At 39.2% G+C, this 27,239-nt stretch overlaps 3 protein-coding genes across 3 annotated transcripts; 1 reads left to right on the top strand and 2 right to left on the bottom strand.

Annotated features, from left to right (window-relative positions):
* Positions 1-1,879: 1,879 nt before the first annotated feature.
* Positions 1,880-15,254, bottom strand: LOC145494033 (uncharacterized). Its single transcript, XM_081473496.1, has 12 exons — positions 15,087-15,254; positions 8,829-8,890; positions 8,443-8,499; positions 7,878-7,997; positions 6,463-6,549; positions 5,997-6,123; positions 5,570-5,610; positions 5,373-5,459; positions 4,308-4,396; positions 3,417-3,486; positions 2,832-2,877; positions 1,880-2,087 (listed from the first exon to the last, which is right to left on the bottom strand). Exons 1-12 carry the CDS (start codon positions 15,157-15,159, stop codon positions 2,050-2,052), a joined length of 897 nt encoding a protein of 298 aa, XP_081329622.1. The 5' UTR covers positions 15,160-15,254; the 3' UTR covers positions 1,880-2,049.
* A 1,026-nt stretch (positions 15,255-16,280) lies between these two features.
* On the bottom strand, positions 16,281-18,128 carry LOC145494034 (BTB/POZ domain-containing protein kctd15-like). Its single transcript, XM_081473497.1, has one exon. The coding sequence runs from the start codon at positions 18,065-18,067 to the stop codon at positions 17,399-17,401; it is 669 nt and encodes a 222-aa protein (XP_081329623.1). The 5' UTR covers positions 18,068-18,128; the 3' UTR covers positions 16,281-17,398.
* An 89-nt stretch (positions 18,129-18,217) lies between these two features.
* LOC145494032 (KICSTOR complex protein ITFG2-like) lies at positions 18,218-26,478 on the top strand. The gene is made up of 4 exons (XM_081473495.1): positions 18,218-18,832; positions 19,248-19,452; positions 21,237-21,586; positions 23,220-26,478. The coding sequence occupies exons 1-4, from the start codon at positions 18,539-18,541 to the stop codon at positions 23,862-23,864; spliced, it is 1,494 nt and encodes a 497-aa protein (XP_081329621.1). The 5' UTR covers positions 18,218-18,538; the 3' UTR covers positions 23,865-26,478.
* The last annotated feature ends 761 nt before the right edge of the window (positions 26,479-27,239 follow it).

Genomic DNA, 27,239 nt, shown 5'->3' with positions numbered 1-27,239 from the left:
TATTTAGTCAGCTGTGTTGTCCGACAAAAACCCAAAAACATTGAATTTACCATCGTTTTAAATTCGAATAGACAATTTCTGAAAGTAACGGAAAAACTACAAGGAATCTACGGGACTTATTATTGAGACATTGAAAGAGAGTATCTGTGACGTAAATGACAGATGGTTTTTCGTTGATCAACTCTCTCGTTCACACGTGTACACAAAAAAACCTGATATCAAAACCAATGTCTTTGATTCTAAAGGTTTGGAACAGGAAATTGACAAAATCCCTTAATTGTTCATTGACCTTTTGGGGTTTGGCCATTTACTGCCGTTATGTTCATTTTTTTATATAAACGATAAAGAAATCACCATCCCATATTTTGTCACGGCCATTTGAGGCCGTCGCTTTTAGTAGGAAACTGGAACCGACAACACATTATTGTGAGAAAAAAAGCTATACGAATTGCATGCCAGGTACGATACAATTCTCTTGACTTTATATATAGAAAGTGTGCTTTCGATTTCTAGTGTCAAAGCCCCGTATCATCGAGGTAGAAGGGCTCTGCAAATTCGTAGACACATGTTCAAGTGTCGTGTGGAAATGGCCCTATGCACCCAAATGTGGGTCTGAAGGATTTCCCCCTTTTGTGAAGTCCTTATCCCTATTTTCCGGCTTCATCATATGTGCCATTTTAGCTCTTATATAAGATCATGTGATAATAGGGAGTTTACGCAATCAGAGATACGCAGAACGTCCGCAGTACAATTGCTGCGTACGTGAGTTATAAATCTTGATTTATTTCAGACTCCCTTTGCAAAACAAAGAAAAATAACAAATTTGCGTTTTCTGGAAAACGTGAACCACGACTGTGAATTATCAATATTTCGTTTTAGAACTTAACGTCGTGCTACCCACTGGAGGGGCCCTCAGGGGTTTTAGGGAACAAGGGAACATGTTCATTTATGTCAAGGGAACAAGGGATGTTTTTGGGATTTATCCGGAGGAACGAAGGACATCTTAAAATCAAAGGGAACTTTGTCAAAAACATTTTAGGAAACAATGTATTAATTAATAGGGATCAAAGGCGAAAAAGTGAAATTTTCAAGTAATCAAGGGAACATGTTACCCCTCCCCCGTGGGAGGTCCTTTTACTGAGTTGATGAACATAAGTTAGTCCTCCCAAGCGATGTACAAGGCGAAAACAGATGCATTGTTTGAGGTCTTGAGGAGATGGGGTCTGGGACGGCAAAAAAAGATCGGATATTCTCGGAAAATGACATGTCACTCTGAGCATAAAGCGACCAGCACAATTATCCAAAACTTAGCAATTATTTCCAAAGGTTTCTCGGTTCCAGACCTCACATTAGCTAACTGCATACAAACCAAATACAGTCGAATCTCCCGTAAGCGATCACCCAAAATGTCAAGCCTAGATAATCGCTTGCGAAAGTTTAGACCATATTGCGCCAAAATTTTGCTTCATTAGCATATGGTAACTGCAGAGACAGGCCTACTTCTGCTCTATATTACAGAGCGGAAATAAAAGCAAAAGAAAATGTCAAACTTTAAGCTCTAAAAGTGGTCCCGGTCGCTTAAGAGAGGTAGTCGCCAAAAACAGGTTCCAACTATAGTGATTTGACTTGGAAACTTTTGGTATTTTGGAAAACTGGTCGCTGAGGAGAGGTAGTAAATTAAGAGAGTTGGTCGCAACCGGAGGTTCGACTGTAACAAATTTAACACTGAAGGTAAACTCGACTTTTATTTATCGAGCGCCCCTATTCCACCCTTTAAACAGGCGACCGTAACGGTTGCAAAGTACACACTCAATAACGGACATTTGAACTGTCACGCAACGTTTCACAAGGAAAAGCGCGTGACGATTCAAGGGGCAACTAACAACACTCTACGATATCCTTCTTTCTCAAATTTATTGACTTAAGCCAGCAAGTGAAATTCTGTTTACAAATTATTTCGTCAACTTGACGTCTTGTACGAAAGCTGAATGCATTTCCATGCACAGTCCCATGACATTGTGTTCGACCAGGACGACGTTTTACAAATTCTTACAATTTTGGTCTTTTGACATAGTGCCATCTGTCCACTGTTAAGAAAAAAGAACGGAAAAAATGCGTAAAAATAAAAAATCAAACGGAAAATCATACAGACCAAAGTTACCTCATCGAGTCACTAAGAACGGACACAAAGCATAGCACAATAAACCAAACAGAACTACAAATAAACAACAACTTCCAGTTGGCGCGAAAATATGCTTGGATATTTGTCCGCGGACATTATTTACAACAACTTTATTTGCATCAAAAATATATAAATATCTACGAAAATATGAAACCCGTGAAAAGCGCTGAGACAAGTTAGTCACAATAAGTTGACGCACGTCGAACTCAGAACTCACAGAATTGTAGCCAACGAAAAGCGCGGGAAAAATCGCGTGCGTCAAACCGCGCTTGACTTTGGCATGCTTCTGATTGGCCAACTACACAAACGTATCAGCTCTGACTGGTTAGAGAACAGTGACTGGCCAGGAAAACAAAACTGTAGTACTTTTGCCAAGTTAACCAAAATCTTTAACATTGCAAGCTTAAAACTTCCCCTAACAATACCAACTAAAGGTCAATATTGTCTTAACACCTCAAACGGAAGATATATAAAGGACATTCCATGCCCGCACTGGGATACGAATTGTTTCTTCGAGTGCTGAGGCTATCTCTCACAAGTGAGATGAAAAAAAAAAATAGGAATAAGAAAAATCCCGTTATTTTATTAATATCTATAAAACAATTACTAAGAATTGATATTTTGATATTGAAGGAATCGCAACACTTACCTTCAAGAGAAGGGTCGATGGTTTTTGCTTCAGCAGGTGCCGCCGCCTAAAAAATAAAAAGGAAACTCAATTGACTGAAAGCACAATGACCTAATAGTCTTCTAGATAAGACATCTAACAAACTAACAAATTTAAAGGCGAACTATCGTCTCTCAAGATGTGGATATCACTACTTCAACAGTAATTCTCCTAGCCCACGTGGCAGGAACTCGAGTGAAAAGGGTACGAGGACTTCCAGTAGCGCGCGAGAGCGCGAGAGCGAGTAGACGCGCGCGGGCGGAGGCAAGCACGAAAGGGGAAAAGCAATCCTTCTCGTCGCGCACGTGCTCTCACTCTCGCACGCCCCTCAAAATAGGCCTTTCCGCGCAAACGCCATGTGCATATGGCACTCATGTTGGTGTTCCTCACTATAGCAAAAGTTTGCATAACCACGGAACTCAATTACCAAACTGCAGCGGGAAAACTTTAATTTTTTCCAACGCCAAAAATACTGCCATGACATCACGTGAAAATAATAGATGGAAGAATTGTGCTTCAATTTAAAATTGTAAGCGTATAAATAAAGCAAGACAAAAAATGACTCACATGATTTATAATACCCGTTGCTTCTTCAGCGGTCATCTTGTAAGGGGAATTATCTACCGTGACATTTTTGCTGAGAGAGAGGGAAGGAACATCAAACGTCAATAATATGTTAATGGGGTCATAGGAGTTTTAAAAGCTCCCAAAGTGATAACACACCTTAAATACTTTTAAGTTAATCTCGCTACTCAGGTTAATCTCGACGAAGACTACGGTGAGATCTGATCAAGTTCGAATGATTCTCTTCTTTGATTAGCTATTCAATTTGCCTTCGGCTTTGCCCGCAAGAGGTCTGTGGACCATGATTATAATCAAATCAAAATCTCAACATTGCCACAAGGGCCAAACCTCAAGTCAATTATGCTGCACAAACTCCAACAAAAAATGTTCTAACGTAAAAGATTTTGGATACAACCCCAGTGTGTGATCATTCAAATGAGAGCTACTGAGTTATATTTTCATGTGGTACTTAATAAGCACTTAATGACTAGCCCCAAGGGAAACAGTGAGTTTTATTTCCCTTAAGCCCTCACATTGGGGAAACAAAACTAACTCATGGTTTCCCATGGGGCCAGTCATTAAGTGATTTGCTATACTTCCCAACTTAAAAAATAGAACAAACCAAACAAAAAAATTGTTTGGTTGATGCTTAGTGGCACACAAACTTGCCACGGTTTCAAGGTGCATGACATGATCACGTGCGAGTCGAAAGTTTGAGTTGTTGTTTCCCTAGGGAGTTAGTGAGTTTTGTTCACCCTAAGAAGTTGGTGAGTTTTGACCCATGACACGTGACATGTTCTTCTTCAATTCCAAAACGTAATTGAGTTTGGAGGTATATAACAAATGCACTAATGTCCATAATTTCAGAAACTGCACAACAGAAGGATTTCTTACCATGCTAGCCCTGCCTTATTCTCAATTTCTTTGAGGACCAGCTTTCTCCAATGCTCATGTGTTTCATTGACAATCTTCATGGCAAACTCCTACAATTTAGACAGAACACTGGTAAATAATTTCACTGTAAGATTTAATTTTACTTTGTAAAATACGTTTTTATAAGCTCACATTGCGTAATTAATTTCCACACCATCTGGGATCAGATGGCTACAGAACAACACTGTGCCCTTTTCAAAAAACAAACATTTTCCAGGGCTCCTCCCGAACTTTAAGGGAGCTCAGTCCAGTATTTTTGAAATATTTTGGCAACATACAAAATTACCTTTAAATTGAAGGAAACTTGAAAATAATGGTTTACTAAGATGAAAAATCACTAAAGATATAATAATGGTTTAGGATGGAGAAGACTGACACAGTTTACTAAAGATGATGCCTGAACTGTCACGTCGCTTCTATAATATGCAGTTCAAGGTTTAGGCTCTAAAAGATATTGTGGACGGCCAGGGCAGGGTTCAGCCCGGATCAATCATGCCAAAATGTTCTCGTTTCTGTTTACAATTTTAATCATTGACTAACAGGTGTTGTCTCGATTTACAACAAAACTCTCCTGAAGAACTTAATATTGAAATATCAGAGGAAAATTTCCATACGGAACCTGAGCCTGAAATAATTTGTTACCACATATCTCTGATTATAATAAATGTAGTAATAAATGTAGCCCCTCAATTAATTGTTTATTTTTACTGACCATCAAGCAGGAAAATGCCCCCAAAAGAAAGAAAGAAAGAGGCATGTTCGGCAAATTTGTCTCAAATATCTTTTTTTAACTTTTCACTCAATTACATGTATCTACAAAGACTGGGGGAAAAGAGATAGTTACAATCTTAGGTCTATCAAGTGATCTTGTTTCCAAGAGGTGTGAACTTTATACAGTGAGAAAAATAGTGCCCAGTTTATCTAGCAACCTTTGAAACCCAAAGAGTTTCTTTATTGACTGAAATCATGTGATCCTTGTTGAGAAAAGAAGTCCAAATGATAAAATAATGCCTCATGTACATGTACCTTGTTTTTTGCTTGATCATTGAATGCAAACTTGTTTTCGGCACTACCAGCTGGAATTTTGTAGATCTTGAACCAGTCAACTGTGGCCTACAAAGTAATGGAATCATGATCTAGATGTGTGCTTGCCTTCTTTTTGTTAAAATAAAGCAAATAATCTTTTACATAGTTGTATTTTTTTATTGTTTTTCATTAAATACCTGCAGAAGTCCTGGCATATGCTTTTCAATGTCTTCAACATCTGAAGAACAAGTAATGAGAATGTTGACCTTAATGCTGGCATTTGTAGTAGTATGTCAAACATGAAAGACTGTGCTTGACCACATTTTCAAACACTAAGAAGACAGTTGAAAATATGACGCATAGCTGAGTATTTATGACGAACTTCAAGGTGTTTGGAAATCTGGTCAAATATTTGTCTTGAGTGTTTGATATATCTTCTCAATCGAGACTAAAACGAAGAAGAGGACAGAGAAATCTAAACATTGTCATGGTGATGACTTCCTTGTTTAACCGTAATGAATTTCTTATGAGTTTGAGGCGAAGGTAACTAGCAGACCTGCAGTTTCGACTTCAAGTGGTAGCAAAGGGCATAATTTGTACTAATAAAATAACTTTCATCCGTACCATTCATTTCTTTGGCTAAAGGATCATTCACATCAATGCAGAATAACTTCCAGTCTGTTTCACCTTCATCAATCATTGCGACAGTCCCTAAAATCTTTACTTGCTTAACCTCTCCTCTTGTGGCAATCTGAATATTTTGCAAATGGGTAGATGTTTTTAATATTGCATTCTTAATTCCAATGACATTATTGCTTATAAATAAAAGAAACACGTAAACTTTTTCTTTTGTTCATCAATAGGCAGAAAATTAGGGTTCTTTGACATGTTTTTTTTTTCTACAGTTATTCATATATTTCTGTAGGACTAGCATCAGAATGGTAATTTTCACTATAAAAGCTTGGACTATTTATCAAATCCCACTAATGCATTTAACCTCATTATTCCACATGGAAGAATAATGTGTATGTAGCACTAGAGATCTGGTTAAATCAGACTAATGAGGATGACATTACATCATTGCACCCACCATGGTCCCAATCTCACAAGCGTCTATAGGATCATTGTCACCCATGCAGCATGTGTTTTCATCTTTGTGGCTTGGATCCTCCCAGGTCTGAAATCAACATAGCCATGCCATTGACACATTATTAACTAAAGATGTAAAGCTGACAGTTGTTTCATTAACGTTTTCTGCAAGTGGACAACACGTTTTCGCAGGTGGCAACACTTTTACAACTAAACTGCTTTATTAGAAAAACTTTCCTCTAGATGGTCAAACCAGGTGGGCAAAATCATCCTCTCAGCAAGTCAATTTGTGCACACTGCCTGACCCTTAATGAGGAGTTTACGAAACCACAACGGCAACGGCAACAGGAACGTCACTGAACAAAAGAATTAATGAGCAGTACAATGGCTGTGCTCGCGCATTATAATACTCAGTACATTTCTTTGCCGTCCTCTACAAGACAACAATGTGAAATGACCAAATTTTGCATTGTTCGGTGAACGTGAACCACGACGGCTAGTTTTTTAAATTTTTATTTCAAATTTATTGCAGTGTTCTGGACATACTTTTGCGATAGTTTTGTCAGTGACAAACAAAGTGAATGACTTTAGAGTATCGCGAGATTCGTAGGTAAACTATAAACTCATTTTTCGATCGACGTTGTCCTCGGCGTCGCCATTGTGGTTTCGTAAACTCCCTAATGAAACCCTTGAAAGCAGCCTAATGGCTCGGGTGGTAGAACTCTGCATGAAGAGGTCTGGTTGGAGTGCCAGGGCCTTACTCAGGGTTGTCAAAGGTAGCCAGTTGCTGGTGAAGATCACTGTCCACTGTATATTCCAATTGCTGGCTACCCTGCTGAGTTATTCCAGTCTTGGGATTATTAGAAAAGGTGTAAAATCAGCCATTTACACCAACAATAACTAATAACCTCTGGCACAAAAAAATTGTGGCAACTATCTGATGATATTATTACAAGCATGTTCTAGAACAACTAGACACTATTCTTACAGTGAATCTCTCCATTCGGGATTGAGTATAAATGGGTACCCATCAACAAGAGGTTAACCTGACAAACCGTTTTTAGGTAACTTGTTGAAATAGACTATCATTTGATCCCATCCTTGAGGGAGTTCCTAGTTGCTTATAAATGTGATAAAACCCGGGATTTTTGGCAGTGTTGGCTTCTTTGGCCCATTTACAGACTTGACCTATCTAACTGTCAAATTGTTTGGAAGGCAGAAGAACAGTAAAGACGAGCCTCATTTTATACTGGGTGCTATAAAATTGATATGTGCAGGTACAAAAAGGTTTTGCGTGTGTTCTTATCTTTTTAATCTTTTCAAGCCTGACAACACTACAAAAAAACTTTGTGCCTTTTTTTTTCAAGCCTGTCCACACTAAATGGTACAAGATTAAAAGCTAACTGTTTAGTGTACCTGAGGCAAGGCTCCATAGTTCCATATGTATCCATGATATGGGAAGCAGTTATGGACAAATCTGAGCTTTCCCTTTTTACAGTCCTGCTTAATAGGATTCAGGGCTTCCTTTGTAGAAATCTGTAACACCACAATTTTGAAATTGAAAAAAAAAAAGAAGAAAAAAAAAAAAAAGAAAGAAAGAAAGAAATATTCAAGGCTTCCCTTGTAGAAATCTTTCACATCAAAATTAGGAAATTCAATATGAGTATTCAGGGTTTCCTTTGTGAAAATCTGTGATACCAAAATTTAGAAATTCAAAACTAAGAACATGTAACATGCTACATGTACAATGACTCTTAAGCTTCCTTTCCTAAACCTAGCAGGTCTAAGGTGATCCGTGTAAGGTATCAGAGAGGTCCTTCTAGGAAGTTCACTTTAAGCTGGTTTTACCACATGCTTACAAAATTCATGAAATTTAATGAAGTCTTAGTAGGCGTAAGTAACTTCTCTAAGAGCCATCACTCTACGTAAGCGATTCGTATATAATTTCTATCAGAGTATATTATATATACAGCTGCTGCACCTCCATTTTGGCATTTGTCCATCTTGGAACTTCAACAACCATGTTGCAGATTGTTTTCTACAATTCAAAATGAAATAAATAACAAATGTTTAGTACAAATTAATACTATATTATATATCCAGTTGAACAATCTTGATATTTAAAGCATGCGATAATTTTAATGAGAAAAATGTACACAATGTGCGATAAAAAAAACGTCTAACAAAATCACAATCCCTCAAGCTGATTTTTTGCCACAAAAAAACAAAAAACAAAAAACAAAAAACAAAACAAAAACAAAAAAAGAAACAAAAAAGCTACAATCATGTATGTCAAGTATGCATAAGAGTCCTGATATGGTTTTGTACACTAATGTTAACGATTGTTAAATGTACTACAGTACCTACCTCAGTATTGGCAAACAATGGAATATCGTGGAAGGGAGAGATGGCTTGGCCATTGCCATCACCTGACAATAAAATGGTTGCAGTAAGTAACATGGAAAAATGTGCAGTGATAAATATGGTGACAGATTTGCTTTTGTTTTGTCTGCACGCAAGGAAACAATTTTTTTATTTTTCGGGGTGGCAAATGGTCCTTCAAAAACCATAGGCCTGGCAAAATTATCATCAAATTTCATGAGTATCGTAGTTGTTTTTTTTAGCGATTATATGCGTCTTGCAGTCTCAATTTTGTTTACGAGTGTCAAAGACTGATTGGTTTGTTTGCTTTTTCCTCATAAATGATGTCTGAATGTCTTAAAACCTGACTGTCTCAAGCTTGCGTGTCAAACACTTTGAAGTCTCAGTCTTGTAATTGAAGAAGTAAAAATGTTTCAGGCTCGCAAAGAAAAACACTAGTCTCGCCTTCTCACAAAGTCTTACATTTACCATTCCCCAACCTTATTTTCATAAGACAATTTTAAACCATTTTTGAAGAAGCATGTGGTAGATTTTCAATAGACTGTGCATGGACACAAGGGAAACAAGTTTTGGTTCAAGAGATGTTTTAATAAGATACAAAAAGCCTGCGCGATGCCGACTGCTTTCAGCTTAACAAATACTGTCAGGGTTCTCATTTTCAAATTTCTAAGTTTGACTGTGTAGGAAGTACAGATTCTGCTGGATTATGATTAATTTTGCAAGTCAAGTTCTAATCTGTTCTTTTTTCCCATGGTTTTTAAGAGAGAGTACAAATGTCACCTTCTGAATAATCAAACTTGACTTTGCTGCTGCTATATTTTATTTTGCTGTTTGATTTTGTTGCTATTTAAGTGTGAATGTAGTGTATGTAGGTCTAGCTTAGCTAAATTAATTTTTTATGCCACCATTGACTTGACCAATTGGCGATGTCCAACCAGAAATTAAAGCTCTTGCTACTTGGTCACTGCTCACATGTGAATATTATTTTGTAACTGCAAATATTTCTCAATTTTTAACTATTTTCATTACTTTACCATATAAAATGTGTGTAAATGCCCTTTATAGTCAGGGCTGTACTCTAGAAGCACCCGGGTGCCACAGGAATCTGGCTTTTGCCTTTGGGCGACTGGAAAAACTTTTTTTCATATAAGCATAAGTGATCAGCACTGCACCCAGGATTTCATGGTTAGGAACCTATGGGATCCTTGTAATTTTTCTTAGAACACAGCTTGATAGTGTAAATAAAGAATTGAACTGAATTGAATTGTACATCCGCTCTTCGCTTCATGCACCTTAACAATACCCCTCCACACCTATGGTTAGCCAAATGTTGCAAAATTCAACAACTTGCACTTTCATATTCAACAACTTATATTTACGTTCAACAACATATATTTATATTCAACATTTTATATTTATATTCAACAATACGCATTATCTTCCAACTTCAACCAAAATTCTTTTCATTCAACAAAAATATTTGTTCAACTTCAACCAAAAATAATTTCATTCAACAACAATATTCATTCAGCTTCAACCCAAATGATTTTTATTCAAAAAAAAAAAAAACTATTCAGCTTCTACCAAAATCATTTTCATTCAGCAACAATATTTGTTCAATAGTTTGTATAGTGTGATCGTCCAGGTGAGTGTAGTTCTGAAAAGAACTGTTGTTGGTGACTGACGTTTCGACAACCTGAGCGGAAGTCATCTTCAGAGTCAAGTGAATAGTGTTTGTCAGTTGATGATGTTATACGTCTGGTCCGTTGAACGTGATTGGTCAGTATAGCCATGATGGTATTGGCTGAAAGACTCGTGTAAAGTTTGTCATCAGTCATTGGTGGGTTTCGATCTGTCTATTGTTAGTCAAGTAGGTCGGTTTTTGGTCTGTGTACTGTTAAGTCGGTCTGTTAGAAGTCCGTTTGTCGGTTTCGTTTCTGTCGTGGATAAGTCGTTTGTAAGGCACCGGTAGTTGTTGACATCTGTTAAGAGGCGTTTGTTCTAGGTTAGTGTACCAGCTTTCCAGAGTCAGTCGTTGAAAATAGTTTGTACTGTAGGTTAAGCACTGAGCAGAGTCCCAGTCAATGTTGTGGTTTGTCAGTTGATGATATACAGCAATGTGATTGTTGGCATCACCATTTCTCGTGGCTCGTTTGTGTTCAGTCAGTTTCGTGTTAAGGTTTCTGCCAGTCTCACCAATGTAGGAAGCCTGGCAGTCAGAGCATTTGATCTTGTAAACTGCTCCCTGTCTGTCGTTAGGTTCATCTCTGTCTTTCACATTGGTCAGTAAGTGTCATAACATAGTTGTAGGTTTGTGGGCTACACGAATGTTGTAGGCTGTAGGATCCGTGAGATGGTCTCAGAAGTGCCCTTAATGTAAGGTATAGTCACTGTAGTGACAGGTGTAGGGTTCCTGTTTGTAGCGTCAGCTTCAGTACGTTGGTAAATGTTTCGTCTAATAAAGTCAGCGTTGTAGTTGTTTTTGTGAAAAACACGTTCAAGGTATCTGTTTTCGTCACGTAAGCTGTCCGGTGTGTCACAAACTAGTTGCGCTCGTCTCATCAAAGTCTCTATAGTCGTGGCTTTGTGTGAAGTCAGGTTGTAGGATGATTCGTCAAGTAATCTGTTGGTATGCGTCGGTTTTCTGTACACTGTCGTTCGTAGTTCGTTGTTGTCGCAGCTTACCAAACAGTCTAGAAAAGGAAGTTTTCCATTTTCTTCGATCTCTTTAGTAAACTGGATGTCGGTGTTCTGTTCGTTTAGGTGGTCGTGAAAATCGTCAATTTCGTCTTTGTGAACGGCGGTAAAGGTGTCGTCAACGTAGCGTAACCAAAGCGGTATCGTTTGTCAGCAAGTTGCAAGGGTGCGTTCCTCCACGTATTGCATCACAATTTCTGCGACAACAACAGAAACAGGTGACCCCATTGCTGTTCCATGCAACTGTTTGTAGTGTTTACCGTTGTACTGAAAGTAAGTCGATGTAAGGCAAAGGTTCAGTAAGTCCATGTTGTCTTCTGTAGGTAACAGTAGTTTAACAGTAGATTGTTGTATAGTGGTCTCGGTACACTGCAATGCCAATTGAAGTGGAATATTGGTGAACAGTGATTTCACATCAAAAGACACAAGCTTGTAGTCGTCAGGTATTTGTACTGTCTTAATAGCGTCAATAAAGTTCTCCGTAGATTGTAGTTTGCGTCTTGATTTGTCGACTTCACACAAAGCCACGACTATAAAGACTTTGACGAGACGAGCGCAACTAGTTTGTGACACACCGGACAGCTTACGTGACGAAAACAGATACCTTGAACGTGTTTTTCACAAAAACAACTACAACGCTGACTTTATTAGACGAAACATTTACCGACCTACTGAAGCTGACGCTTCGAACAGGAACCCTACACCTGTCACTACAGTGACTATACCTTACATTAAGGGCACTTCTGAGACCATCTCACGGATCCTACAGCCTACAACATTCGTGTAGCCCACAAACCTACAACTATGTTACGACACTTACTGACCAATGTGGAAGACAGAGACGAACCTAACGACAGACAGGGAGCAGTTTACAAGATCAAATGCTCCGACTGCCAGGCTTCCTACATTAGTGAGACTGGCAGAAACCTTAACACGAGACTGACTGAACACAAACGAGCCACGAGAAATGGTGATGCCAACAATCACATTGCTGTACATCATCAACTGACAAACCACAACATTGACTGGGACTCTGCTCAGTGCTTAACCTACAGTACAAACTATTTTCAATGACTGACTCTGGAAAGCTGGTACACTAACCTAGAACAAACGCCTCTTAACAGATGTCAACAACTACCGGCGCCTTACAAACGACTTATCCACGACAGAAACGAAACTGACAAACGGACTTCTAACAGACCGACTTAACAATACACGGACCAAAAACCGACCTACTTGACTAACAATACACGGATCGAAACCCCACATTGACTGATGACAAACTTTACACGAGTCTTTCAGCCAATACCATCATGGCTATACTGACCAATCACGTTCAACGGACCAGACGTATAACATCATCGACTGACAAACGCTATTCACTTGACTCTGAAGATGACTTCCGCTCAGGTTGTTGAAACGTCGGTCACCAACAACAGTTCTTTTCAGAACTACACTCACCTGGACGATCACACTATACGAACTACTGATACTCCTGGGTTCAAACCATTTACTGAATATTTGTTCAACTTCAACCACAATTATTTTTATTCAACAATAATAATTATTCAACTTCTAACATGCATAGTGATTTAATAACATACCTTCTTTTATGACAAAGGTTTTGAAAGTTCCCGGACATTCAAAATATCGTCATTCAACAAAATTCCCCATGGATCCCTCCCCCCAAACTACCCCGAACGCTGTCACAAATCCCTAGGCATCTGGTGTAAAACTGATGCAAGCGAAATCATCCAGAATTAGCCAAATCGACTGAAGATATAAAAGGTTTGCTTTGCCTTTTAATCCTCGGTCGATTTGGCTACCCTGAATTAAAGAAATGATAACAAACAAACATATTGGAAAGGATACCCATATCACTAGGGATTTGGGTATCCCACTTTCCCAGTGTTCAAAGGACTTAGTCTTGTTTAGTTTATCTGCATGTTTTATAGATGTCTCTGAAGAAAAAAAATGCTTTAATAGCAAAATCTAATAGGAAGGATGGTCAAGGAAAGAGCGCGAAATAAACAAGTCTAAGACTTTACCTATATCCAAAGATTACCCTTGTCTATACTTTATTTATGTTTATTTCGGTTTTGTCTCCGAAACAAAAAACTTTTTTAATGGCATAGAGAACTGTTCGCCAGCAAAATCTACGTATACTAGGAGGGATGGTCAAGGAAAGAGCGACAAACAAGTCTAATACATAGTTTATTTCCAACAGGCAACATACACAGAGGTCGGTCACAGCTCGAGACCTGCATATTGCGTGACGGTCGTTTATTCGTATGCTGATTTTAATCGCCGCACTATCGTAGGTCCAGAAAGCATCTTTCTCGTTTAAAATAATGTGCATTTCAAGGGTTATTGATAGGCACCAAGCGCATGTTCATACAAGGATCTTTGGCATGTGAATTCGGTTTTGTATGTCGTTATAACTTCGGACTCAGATCAGACAGTTTGTTATGAATTGCGACTATTTTCAGAGATGTATCATGTTTATATCAAGCTAAAGAATGCTTTAATTTATTGAGACAAAGCTTCGTAAGAAGATAAATGGGTTTTGAGCAGAATTGTGGATGATTTCACTTGCATCAGTTTTACGCTTTCAGTGTTTTGGGTATCCAAAACACTAGGGATTTATAACAGCATTCGGGGTAGCTCGAGGGGAGGAACGGGGAATTTTCTTGAATGACGATATTTTGAATGTCCGGGAACTTTCAAAACCTTTGTCATAAAAGAAGGTATGTTATTAAATCACTATGCATGACAGAAGTTGAATAACTATTATTGTTGAATAAAAATAACTGTGGTTGAAGTTGAACAAATATTGTTGTTGAATGAAAATGATTTTGGTAGAAGCTGAATAATTATTTTTGTTGAATGAAAATTATTCGTTTGAAGTTGAACAAATATTGTTGTTGAATGAAATTATTTTTGGTTGAAGTTGAACAAATATTTTTGTTGAATGAAAAGAATTTGGTTGAAGTTGAAAGAAAATGCACATTGTTGAATATAAATGTAAAATGTTGAATATAAATATATGTTGTCAAACATAAATATAAGTTGTTGAATATGAAGTTGCAAGTTGTTGAATTTTGCAACATTTGGCTAACCATACACGCCCAGCTACCCACTCCTTCACGGTCACTTGAAAGACACCTGACACCTGGAGTTTTCACTGATTTCAAAGGCCATGTTTTGGGCTTGATTCGAACCCTAACGCATACAGTTATAAACGTCTGATTCAATATAGTCGGATTTCCGTTGAATTAGTATTCAAGTGAATTGGATTCCACGCGACATGAGATCTCGTTTCAATGCAGAAACGAATCGATGCAGTTTTCTCGCTAGAACTTTAATATGGCTCAGAGTTCGACATCTCTTGAACGACAATACTATATTATAAAAACATGGGATACTGATACATGCAAGTGCAAGTATTTTTTCAGATGAGGCTTGCACGATTTCGATTTGCGATGGCATTTCGATGTGGCTGACAGAACAGAGGACTAAAAAATTGTCAGATTTTGTAATACTTACGAAAATACATCCTGAAATCCAGCGTGTTAGGGGCTCCACTTTCATACGTGGAATAAGCCATGATTTTTTTCATTAAAGACGAAAATCGTGGTGTTCTTGAGGTGAAACAAACAGGGCTTCCACGACCGAACGACGTTAGCGGAAGAAAGAAACTTACTAAGAAACGGGCCATGTGTAAAGAGGCACTTCATTATAAGACGCTATCCTATTGGTTCTTGCAGACATAAGCCGCGATTTGATTGGTTCATTTTATTCCCGTTCCAACTTTCGTTCCAACAAATCCCTTTCAGGGTTTCTAGGAAACACTGGAAATGTGTATTCGCTGGGAGAGAGACAGAAACAGTCCATGAGCGTTTTCCTGTTTTATCGGATACCCTTCATCCACCAGTCGTTATTTATATTTCTTCTTTGATTGTTTTTCTTATAGCGTGTCTTGCGCGAGTTTGCGTGACCTAGAAGTGTGACAATGCGAGTAAAAAATGCGGGCTGGGAAAAACTAGCCTGCGTCGCAGGACAGTCTAAACCGCCGGTGTAGTCCGACTATACCGGGGATTTTGTGACACGTCCGCCTGCAACGAAGGCTAGCAAAAATTAAATAACAATAAAATACCGGTAAAGTAAAAAATAAAAACACGTTTGTCAAAGTTCTGATCAAGAGTTGATCGAGAGTCCTTTATTAGGCAATATTTTACAAGTAATTGCACCTGATTGGCTCCATGTAGGTCTCTTAATTTGCTGATTTCCTTCCAACTATGTAATACACCTTTCCAACTTCAAATGCTGTTCCAAAGTTAGTGGCAAAGGCACAAGGTGGGGGAGAGGGGAGGCAGAGTGGAGATGGAAGGAGAGCAGCTGGGAGAGGGCAACAGGTTGGCACATAACAATTTTTTTTCATTTGTTGGTATATTTTGGTAGCTCAGACCTCAGGTCATTTCTTTTTGGACAAAAGTTTCAAGTCAGTATATGCATTAGCCTGGAACACAGAAAGATTTCTGACTTTTGTTTCATGCTGCTGAGAAATATTGGCAGCATGAAACAAAGTTGGAAATCTGTCCACGTTCGCAGGCTATCTATGCATCAGGGCTCTAAATTTCCTGATTTGGTCTTTGAGCAATTAGATGCTGGTACTATTACTGGCATGGTTTTAATCCCCCCCCTCCTTTTTTACCACTCCCAAAAGGCAAAGATGACGACTTCTCCAAAATGGATCTACATTTTATTTATCTTAAATTATTATTCTTTCTTAACGTGAGCTGTTCGGCCAAAAACGTGATACACTGTGAAATATTATGTATGTGTGTAAATACTTCAAATACAAGAAAATTACTACAAAATGCACTCTAAACCCATACATTAATCATTGTAATTGACACTAAATAAAATGATTATTATTCCTAGAGTTATTGAAATTATCCAATATTAGTCTAAAAATCATTGATAAATAAATAATTCTTTTATCCTAAGAAATAAAACGACTTTATGTAATAACAAATTCTAGGGTTCAAAATTCTAGAAATTTATACTTACTAAAAAAGTGGATGAACATAAAGTTATATAATACGTATTTACAGCTGCCCAGGAGCACAACACATGTCATCCATTGTACTCTATTGTGAAATTTCTTGGGGTATAAATTATTCTGTGGCACTTACATAGGAAGTACCTTCCTCAATGACCTAGGGTTGGTTAGTCAGGGACTCAAGGTGCGATGGACAAAATATTGGAAGAACAAAAGCTTACAAGAACCAGCAAAGGAACCTCTGAGCACTAAGTCTTATTGCACCATTTGCAAACAGCTCTTTCACCCAATGTTGATAGCTCTCAGTAAGCCTATTTGCCTCCTTTACTTTGTCTCATTCTGACAGACTGCATGGGGTAGATCTGAGGAGCAGCCCAGACCCCAACCTGTTTTGGAGAGAAAGTAAGGCCTGGATGGACAAAAAATTTTCATTTGGATACTTTCTGATTCCAACCATTCTTTCTCCTTTCCCCACACTGTATGAAAGCCTGGAACTGTTACAGTTATCTTTAATCTTCACTACAGTCCTAGCCTTGTCATTGCTGGATAATCTCACCTTGTCAAAATGAATGAAAGTGGTATTTTAAAGAAGTTTGCCATGCATGTATCTAATTTCTTCAGGTTAACCTTGGCAAGACACGAACACAAATCGTCCAAGAAGTACAGATACTCTGAAAATTCGTCCCTCCAATTTCTTTAACAAGGGGTGTGTGCAATAGATGGCATAACTTAAATTCCCAGGGCTAAAAAAAATACCCCTGTATAGTAAAAAAAAAAAAAAAAATGAAAATTGTCAGAGTTTATTCTTCCGTACAAAAATATACTCTTGGAATTGTGTTCCTGCTAAATCACCATCACTACCACCACCGTTGCAACCTTCCAATACAAAACCATGTCCATACAATAGATCGAACGCATCCGCCTTCGTCAACTCGGAACCTCCGGGCCTCCAGGGTACCCGGTAATCCCTCACATATCCCCGCGCGGGGAGCAGCGTTAATACAAGCTCCGACTGTTTGATATATCCTTGAAAGACTTCTTTAATGAGATCTTCCCGGCCGCTTAACAATAACTGATTTCGATATCTGTCCACTGAAACAATGATAGATCCTTGACCTTCGCTGAGCTGCATGTTTCTCCTCCGATCTTCCCGGAAAATTTGCAGCGCTTCAATCAGGTCCCCGACTTGATAAAAATCTGCCTCCGCGATAAGCTGATCAAATTCGTCAAATGATTGAGGAAGACACAGCTCCGAAGTCCGTAGAAAGTTTAAAACATGGCGGAACAGTGCTCCGTCTCTGTCAATGAAGTAGTTTCCTCTCGTGTCCTTAGCGATCTTCTGCCGTCCACTGAACATTGCTCCGAGCATCGACTTTGGATCGCGTGTTAACGTGTCCAAAGTCGTTGTATATACATAACCGCCGACATTTAAATTTAAAATGGATGGAAAACTTTCCTCCATACCTAAATTCCAGGGAACTATAGAATGCAATAGACAAACCTGGAGTGAAAAGCGAATGAAAACAATCCCGTCCTAAGAGCCCGCTTTCCTTTTGGTCAGTGTAAGTCTTGATACTGACCAAAAGGAAAGCGAAAGAAAAGCGGACCCTGATGACATTGATACCTTCTAGGGTGTAGAAAGGTCAAAATCAAATTACTTTTACGAGATTTCAAGAAAATGAGAAGAATTTTCTAAAATAGCTACGAATTGTGTTGTATTTTTCTGTAAAATTTTGCTCTCCGTTTTGCGAATCAATGTAGTCTGAGTTTGCAGTGGCAAGCATGACAAATTCCAAAATGATATCTGCCCCGACCAGTGCCCCGACCAGTGCCCCGACAAGAAAGATTTTTGCAGGCGTGTCGGAGGCGTGCCGAATGCGTAGTAAACAAAATGGCGGTCGAAGCACGGTTCAAAATAGTAAAAATTTAACTTATGAATAGAACTACGCGGTCGGTCTCGTTCGTCGAGAATCTACAGCTGGAAGTTTCCGATAATTTGTTCAATGAAGGCCTGTTACTGGCTGATGTTGATAATGACGGAGACTGCGAACTCATTGTCGGCCAAATCAATGGCGAATTATCAATATTCAAGAGTGGTTCAACTAAACCATGGCGAAGTTGTTATCATCTTGGCATGATAACCTGTGTTGGAGTGGGAGATTTGTGGAATCAAGATGAAAATCTGCTTCTCTGTATAACTGCTGAGGGATGGTGTCACATTTTTTACGTAAGTGATAATGAAATACAAGTTGTCAATAGCTACTGTAGGTTATTAGAAAAATCTAGACTTTCTTAAAGTCCTTTCCAATAACACTTCCCTGGCCTGTTGGTTTCGTCGTATAAAAATGTTTCATGAGACATAAAAACACATAATTATGCTGTAAGGTTATATAATCTATGCTGGTTATTAGAAACCACTTTTTGTTTACATATTTACGCGTCTTCTTTAAGAAGCATTGGGAGCATTTAAATAGCGAATAAATAACGATCTCGTTATTTTACGTGGCAGCTTATACACCCTGAAGGGCTTTCAGACAACGGCTTAGTATGTTGTTATCACAGTATATATAATGTAACATTTTAAGCCACTAACCACGGTCCGTGCTGCCATCTAGTTAACAAGTGTAGCATTTTGTTTTCAGATCACTCCAGAGTCATCCACGGAGAAATTGAAACCACTTTCCTCTCAACTTCTTCCATCCAATTGTAAAATTCTTTCATTAGCAGATGTGGATTGTGATGGCAGGTTGGAACTAGTGACAGGTCATGCTGACAGAACTGTCTATGTCCATAAGCTGGAAACTGGTTGTCAAGAAAAAACTGATGTCCAGAATCACCTCATCATAGGTATTGGTCTTACATTACTTACTTCCCAATGATCTGCTGTCTCATTTAGTACCTGGAAGCACTTGGGTTGCTGTTTCAACATATTGATCTTATTCCATCCTCTTTGTAAGAGATGTCTTGACATTGATCTAAATAAGTTAATTATGCTGTTGACAGAGCTCTACAGAGTTTCTATATTGGTTGCTGACTTTGTACAAGTTGTACGCTCATAATCGAGCAAATAATTGTGACTGTGCAAAAGACTATGTTGTAGCAAAATCGATGCGTAATAACGTACAACAAAGAAACAGCTTTAAGTGATTTATTCGCCCAGTGTTACACACAATGCAGGCCCCCAAAATGCAGACAGTCCTTGTGCTTAAATTGTTACGAAATCAAATAATCATACAAAGCATCTGATTGGCTGAAATCAAACTGGTGATCAAAATAACACAGGTTAGGGCATGTGCAGTATAATGTAACGCAATATCTCTACATATGTTGACTACTTGACCAAAAATGGAAATTGTATTTTTCTTTTGGCCAGTCATGGTTTACAGATAGGTTCAAGAAAGCAAAAGAAGGGCTCAGAGGGGAGATGGAGGAAGTGGTTTGGGTGCTACACTTCCCATGCCATAATATATACATAGTGCGTAATCTGAACATATACTCAGGCTCCTTCAGGAGTAAGTGTTTACGGGGACTTGCACTCCTTTCAAGAGACTCAAACCACTCGTAAATCAACCATAGAGGCTTATCCCACTGGGAATTCACTCCCTGGGTATTCACACCCCTGAAAACTAAAACCCCTGATAACTCACATGCCTGGGGACTCGCAAACCTCCTCCCCTGGGTGAGAAAAAAAGATAGACCCTGGGAACAAGGTTGGAGACTTCCACCTCTGAAGACTCACAACCCTAGCTATTTTAACCATTGGTCATTTACACCCCAGGGGAATCATGCCCCTGGGGATTTACATCCCTGGACAGTGGAGACTTGTATCCTTGCAGCTGGAGAATAGCACCCGTGGGGACTAACCTATGAGATCTTGAGACCTGCATGCATGGGAATTCACCTCCCTGTAGGTGACTTACACCCCTAAAGAATTAAGCTATTGGTAGGCCGCACCCCTAAGGGACTCACACTGCTGGTGACTTCTATCCCTGGGGATTTGCACCGCTGGAGAATTATACCAGGCATGGAGATTCGCACCCTTAGAGACTTAAACCACTGAAGACTCACATCCCTTAAGACCCACTACTTTTAAAATCTCACACTCCTGGTGACATCACACCTCCCGGTCACATCCCTGGGGACGCATACCCCCTGTAGACTCACAACCCTGGAGATTCACACCCCAGGTAGCTCATAACCCATAGGATTCACAACTCTAAAGACTAGCAAAAAAATTTGATTGAAAGGATCATACATTGTATATTTTGTCCAGGTTGAGAGGAACTCCATCCCAGAGCCCGCATGTTTTCATTCTGTAGTTAATGAACATGGGTTGCTCTGGTCAATATCAAAATCCAGATCCAGAAATTCCTGGTTCTGGTTTGATTGTGTGCATGCATTCAAGTTCAATAATGGTTTCTGAACATGTGTAGAGAGAGTAACCGCTGTGACTAAATGCTGTCTCACCTTGGGATTTCTCCCAGAGGTCTCGAATTCTTGGTGCTAATCAAAAGAATCATGACTTCTGGGAACGAAGTTGGGGTTGAGACAGAGGTTTTGATAACATGTTCCTACATGACTTAATGTTCTGATTTGAAGTGAATTGGTCAATTTTCTCCAATTTGTCACAGAAAAAGAAGAAGTCAGAAAAAATTGCAGCACATCAGACACACAGGAACACACAGAAGCAAAGTCAACACATAAACTTGACAAGAAAGAATCTAAGCAGCAGGAAATTGTGGAAACAAAAGAGAAAAATAACTGCCAAAATGAACAGCAAGTGTCTGAAGATGTCTTGAAAGATCAGATGTTTCCATATCGCCTTGTTCCTATCAGTCATTGGACATTGCCTTGCCAGATAAGTTCTCTTGCGGTGTTTGATGTCGCGACAATGAGGCATCTCCTCGCCTCGTACCCTGGAGGCACTTATGCTATCTTGACATCATTTGAATTAAACCAACAAAAAATGCCTAATGAACAGGTAAGGGGGCTGTTTGTTGCTAAACAAATCTTCATAGCGTTTAAGCTTACTTTTGATCAGCCATTTAGGTCAAGTCACTGGTAAAAAATAGTTTGTAAGGGCGTTTTTTACAAGAATGTTGAAGCTGAGATTCCGGTGGAGGGGATTTGCATATGAAAGGGTGGGGATGCTTGTTGGAAATTTTGAATTAAACCCCTAAAGCAGACCAATCATGGTGTGACCGAGGATTTTTTTGACCCCTAAAAGAGACCATATTTAAAACATATTAAATATATATATTTTAATATTTCTTCGCGTGAAACCCAAAACGAGACCTTCAGGGCTACATATGGGCTACATATGGGCTACATATGATGGCGTTTTACCCAGAACACCCTAAGTTAGACCAAAATCCGAAATTTACACTCCTAAGGGAGACGACGAGCATCCCCATCCCTTTCATATGCAAGTTCCCCCCCCCCCTCCCACCCCCTGGCACGGGGCTGAGATAAACCAAAGTTTTTAGAACACGTATGATGCTAAGACCACACCCCAGGCTGAGTAACACGAGAGAAAGTTTTTTGACAGTTTTTTTTTAAAATTATAACAGTATGATATGTAAAAACTTGGTTATATGCAGTAATAACCATAAGCTTTTAGCGCCTGACATGTTTAAAAAAATAACCGACGAGTTTGTCTCATTACATGGTTCATTGTAGAACGACTTCGGTTGTATGGTCGTGTGCATTCCGTCATTCAGGACGATATAATTGGACGTCTTCACAAAACAACCGTAAAAGGTTAAACGATTGGAAATGGTAACTTAAAAAACATCTTAAGAATGTGTAACGCTCAATTGGCAGAAAAGCTAAACACGTTCATCCTCAGTTCGAAAATAGTTATACGCTTTGTTTAAAGGTTCCCTTAAAGAGACTAAAACTTTTGAGCTAACTTTGAGTAAAACCATCTTTATGTCAACTTTACGCGCGGTAGCGTAAATATCAGCTTTCAATATTTAGTGTAAAACTGGATGATCAGCTGTATTTTTCCTTAAATCTCTACTGATTTCTTTGCTGTCTGTTCTACATAGGGCTTTGTTTTTCATTTTTCCAGTCTTTCACTCGTGTTTTATAACTCGATACTGAAACACGAAAAAAATATGCAGTCGAACCTCCCGACTAACGGTCACCTCTCTACAAAGGCCACTTTTTTCGATCCCGGCCTACAGTCCATACATTCACACTTATTTTACTCTCTCTACAACGGCAGCGGCCGCTAAAACTCGTTCTAACTGCCAAAATAACCTCTCGACAACGGCCAGTTAGTCTACGACTGACGAAGGGTGTATAGAAAACCCCACTTTTTTATTGTAAAAGGTCACCAAACTTGATCCCTACCGCGCGTCGTTGGTCTCTGTTCCTGTTAAGTTCTTTTTTAAATAAAACATTTTGATTTATATACGCCAAAATAAGTATTCTTTAGAAAAAAATGTTGCACCCCCGCAAAAAAGCAGGTGTCATTTTACACCCCTACCTTCCCATAACGGCCACTTTTCTCTGTCCCCAATGTGGCTATTGTGAAGTGGATTTCATTTATTACGTCAGTAAAGTAAAGATATTACGACCAACCAGTATTGCTTCTTTTATTTCTTCAGTTCTCTCGCTCCCCTTCCAACTCCATCTTTAAACCGTTACCTCTTGTTTGGGGGAGGAACAAGGATATCGCTACGAATCTGATTACCGTGAAATGCCACAACAGCGATAGCAATCAGTCTGGGGCCAATTCAACAGAACAAGTTGAGAGTTACTTAGCGCTGTGTACGCAAGATGGTCATTTGACTCTAATGAACGGTAATAAACTGCAATGGTCGATGCGTGTTGACCAGGGCAGCTTCAATCTGTTTGCTCTGTCAAAACTTGACATCACAAACGACGGAAACGAGGAAATCGCTGCCTGCTCTTGGGACGGAAACACTCACATTATCGATCGCTTTAAGAATGTTGTGCAGTTTAAGTTTGGAGAAAACGTTATGGCTTTCTGTGCTGGCCGATACGCGTGCACGCCCGGAAAGAATCTTCCATCGCTAGTGTATGTGACTTCCTCCAATCGAGTGGTAATCTATTGGAATGCTCGCCTCTCCTCGATGGTTCCAATCAATCTGGCTGTGAAAATGAAACACAAAGCTGCTCGAGACAAAGGGAGTAGATTAGCCATCAGTAATGCTACTGTAGATGATGGCGAAAATAATAATGGACTCTCTCCGGAGTTGTATCAACGATGTTTGTATGGAAATATTTAAGCTGAATTCAATTCTGGCCGTGCTAGAGAACACTAACTGAGAGTTGTCTTGGTAAAATTTACTGAAAGCGCGGGTGTTTTTTGAGAAAACATCCTATCCATAGTTGTAAATATATTTATAAAGTAAACAAGAGGTTGGCGGGATTGGATAAAAACGCTTATGCCTGACAACTCCACAGGAACAACAACAACTCACACTTGTAGTTGTTTCTCGTTTGGAGTGACTCTCATTTCAACAGGAATGCATGGTAGTTTTTCCTTTAAGGGATGAAAATTCGCAACAGAACTGACTACCGTTTTGAGTTTCCTTGGTACCTTTTAGGGCCTTATTGGAAAGAAATGAGAAAAACTCCCTGTCACAGGAGGAGGCAATCGACCCTCGATTAGATATTCTAACCTCCCGCTGAGAGCTCCAGCAGGGTCAAAAACGTTACTGAGAAGTCTGACCCAAATTTTTTGAACATCCTAATTTTTCGAACCGACTTTCATATATCCTAGGGGGTTGGAAAAAAATGGGATTTCACCTTTTCGTGGATTTTTATTTTACAATTTTGTAGCAATTTCTTCAGCAAATATGAAGTTGAACGATTCCAGCAAAACAAAAGTCTACTTCGTTCCAGGGGTTGGTTCAAAAGTTTTCGAAAATTTCCAGCAATACGTGTAGACTTGGTTTCCTCTTGGATTCATAAGCTTTTCAGAAATATGGACACAATTTTCTATCTAGGATGTGTCTGATACGTTTTGTAAACGAAATTAAGGTGTTATATACTGTTTTTGCATGTATTTTTTTTTTTGTACTTCAAGTTCAAAAAACCTTTCAAACATCTTTCATCTATAAAGATAGTTCAGTAAGCGCATTTCGTAAAAAAAATATTGTAATAGCTGCTTAGGCCGATTTCCACATGATATGCGCGATTTTGCAGCGATTTTAACGAACAAGTCGTTTTACAGGGGGGGTTGCTAAAAGAAATCAACCCCACCCCCCAAAAACAATATTATGGTCCATCCCCAAAACGATAGCTAACAGATTCTGTAAAGAGTTCAGTTACTTACTAAATACATCGTAAGCAGAGGCGTTTATTTAAGTGTAATACATTGGGGTTTTTTTTTATTTATTTTACCCAGCTGGAATAGTCGCAAGCTATTTTATTTCATTCGCCATTAACATAACCTTTGCGCTGAGAAGGCCTTTGGCTATGTACTAATTGGTATATTTTTTATTAGCTCTTTAGGTGCAGTAGCTTGCGACATTGAAGGAAGTATTGCCTTACGAAACTTTCATGATGTCAGTTAATATTTTTCTGACCTCCTAGGCATAGACATTGTTTTGGCTCGTCCCGCATCAGTGCTTCCAAAAGGTAAACGACGTTCTTAAGATTGCGTGACGAACTCAAAGGACCTACCCCAACGAAAGAGGAATGGAAAAGAATGAATGCGTGATGAGTCAAAAAATATCAGCTTATGTGCTTATGGGGCTAATATTTTGTTGCTCGATCAAAGATTGAAAAAACTGACTCAAATATTTTAAACAAAGACTCCTCAATCCTGTAGCTCGTTTACAGGCACAATGACCTACCCGACTCGAGGCCAGTCATGTTTATAGAACGCGCGGTACGGCGTGAGGTGAGAAGCGTGAGGTTGGGGAGCAAGGGGTGACGGGAAGGAGCTAAAAAAGAGGAGAAGGCCTGAGAGACTCCTTATGTCGCTTTCTCCCTAGCCATCTCACCTTGTGCTCCCACCGAGCGCCGTGCTGCGAACTTTATGAAAAAGGCTGGGGACTAGTCAGCTGGGCTAAAATGAAAGCTAAACATGCACTGCTGAATAAAGTTGAAGTTTATCAATTATCAACCGAGTGAGCAAACTGTACAGTGAAGGGGTCCACTGAAGTCTGAAAATGTTAGTTTTGTTTAAAGTATTTCGTGTAATCCTCAACCAGGTTTTTGTTAAGACATCAAAGGCAGCAGGAACTTTGCTTGTAACTATCCTCGAAAATCGCTGTTTGGGCAACCATCCATTGTAGTTATTGTTGGTGAGACCGAAGACTTTGCACCGCTCTGCATTTGGGTCAGTTTCTTCTGGAATGGCCACGTAGAAGTTGCCTCCGTTAGTCGCTCTAACATGGCTATCAGCGCCGTCTGGTGTTGACCGGTGTCAGACGTTCTTCAGGACCAGCAGAAAAGCTTGTTGGCCAAACCAGTCGATTTCTTTGGGAGGGGCATTGAACAACACGAATGTCCGGTCACTCAGTGGCCATGAAGTAGGCTTGCCCATAAAGTAATATATCCCTGCTCGTCTGGATAAGTTTTCAGTATTTCATGATCGACGAAGCCTCGATCCCACTCATTCGTTGATCCAGGTTTCTAGGGTGAAGCATTTCCACGAACATGTTCGCCAGTATGGCCATATCTCAAAGCTAAAAAGCAGCTTTATCGGGAAGTCTTCGTCAGGTAATATTTTCACCCAGTAGACATTTCCAGGACTTCTGAGCACCTCTTCCCAGCCGCCTGGGAGGTGAAAAAGTCTTATTTTGGCTGCATACTTGAGTATTCTTTGCAATACTGAAAGAAAAAATTCACATGAACATGATAAGAACGATGATATAGCAATAAGTCACTGATACAAAATAATGTCAGTAGTTATGATTTTTAATAAATCCATTTTGAAATCACTGGTTTTCCTTGCAATCTGATTGGCTCTCAGCGGTGCGATTTATTCACAAATTGCACAATTTTTTGCTCTAAATCGCATCTTTTTCTCAGCCAATGAGAATGGGACAATAAAAAATATAACCAATCAGATTTCAAGGTTAGTTTAAAGTAACCAGTAAAATTTCAGGAAAATGAAAGACAAAAAGCCATCGTGTGGCGAAATTTGCAACTATTCAGTTGCCAAAACTTTGTTGTCGTTAGGGTTTTTTTTTTTTTCGACCGTCTTCCAAAGTTGGTGCCAGTCCCGCCATCTTGAAAATATCTTGAAACAAATGGCGCCGCGAGAGCTTGACAAGGTCCTGAGTATAAAGTTTTACGCCGAGGTCACTAAAAGAAACGGAAATGATAACGAGCTGGAATCCCTTAAAATCATGCAGAGTGCCATTGAACGGGTATTTAAAAGAGAAAAACTATCTACTGGGCATCGTGCACTCGAGAGAGTTTCACAACTCAAAAGAAAATCCATCACAGAATTACACTAGCTGCACCCAGCCTCAACCACAGATGAAAGGAAGGCCTTCCATCATTGATTCAGACGACGAGAATTGAACTTTCATGGATGAAGTAGACTGTTTTGGATCTGACTTCAGAACTGCTTGTTCCTTTATGCTCGAATGAGTTTTCGTCACATGATATAATGATTCACATGATTTAGTTTTGCATACTTA

The sequence above is a fragment of the Orbicella franksi genome, chromosome 8 (genome assembly GCF_964199315.1).
Source record: "Orbicella franksi chromosome 8, jaOrbFran1.1, whole genome shotgun sequence".
NCBI lineage: Eukaryota > Metazoa > Cnidaria > Anthozoa > Scleractinia > Merulinidae > Orbicella > Orbicella franksi.
This window is presented reverse-complemented; position numbering and strand designations above follow the sequence as displayed.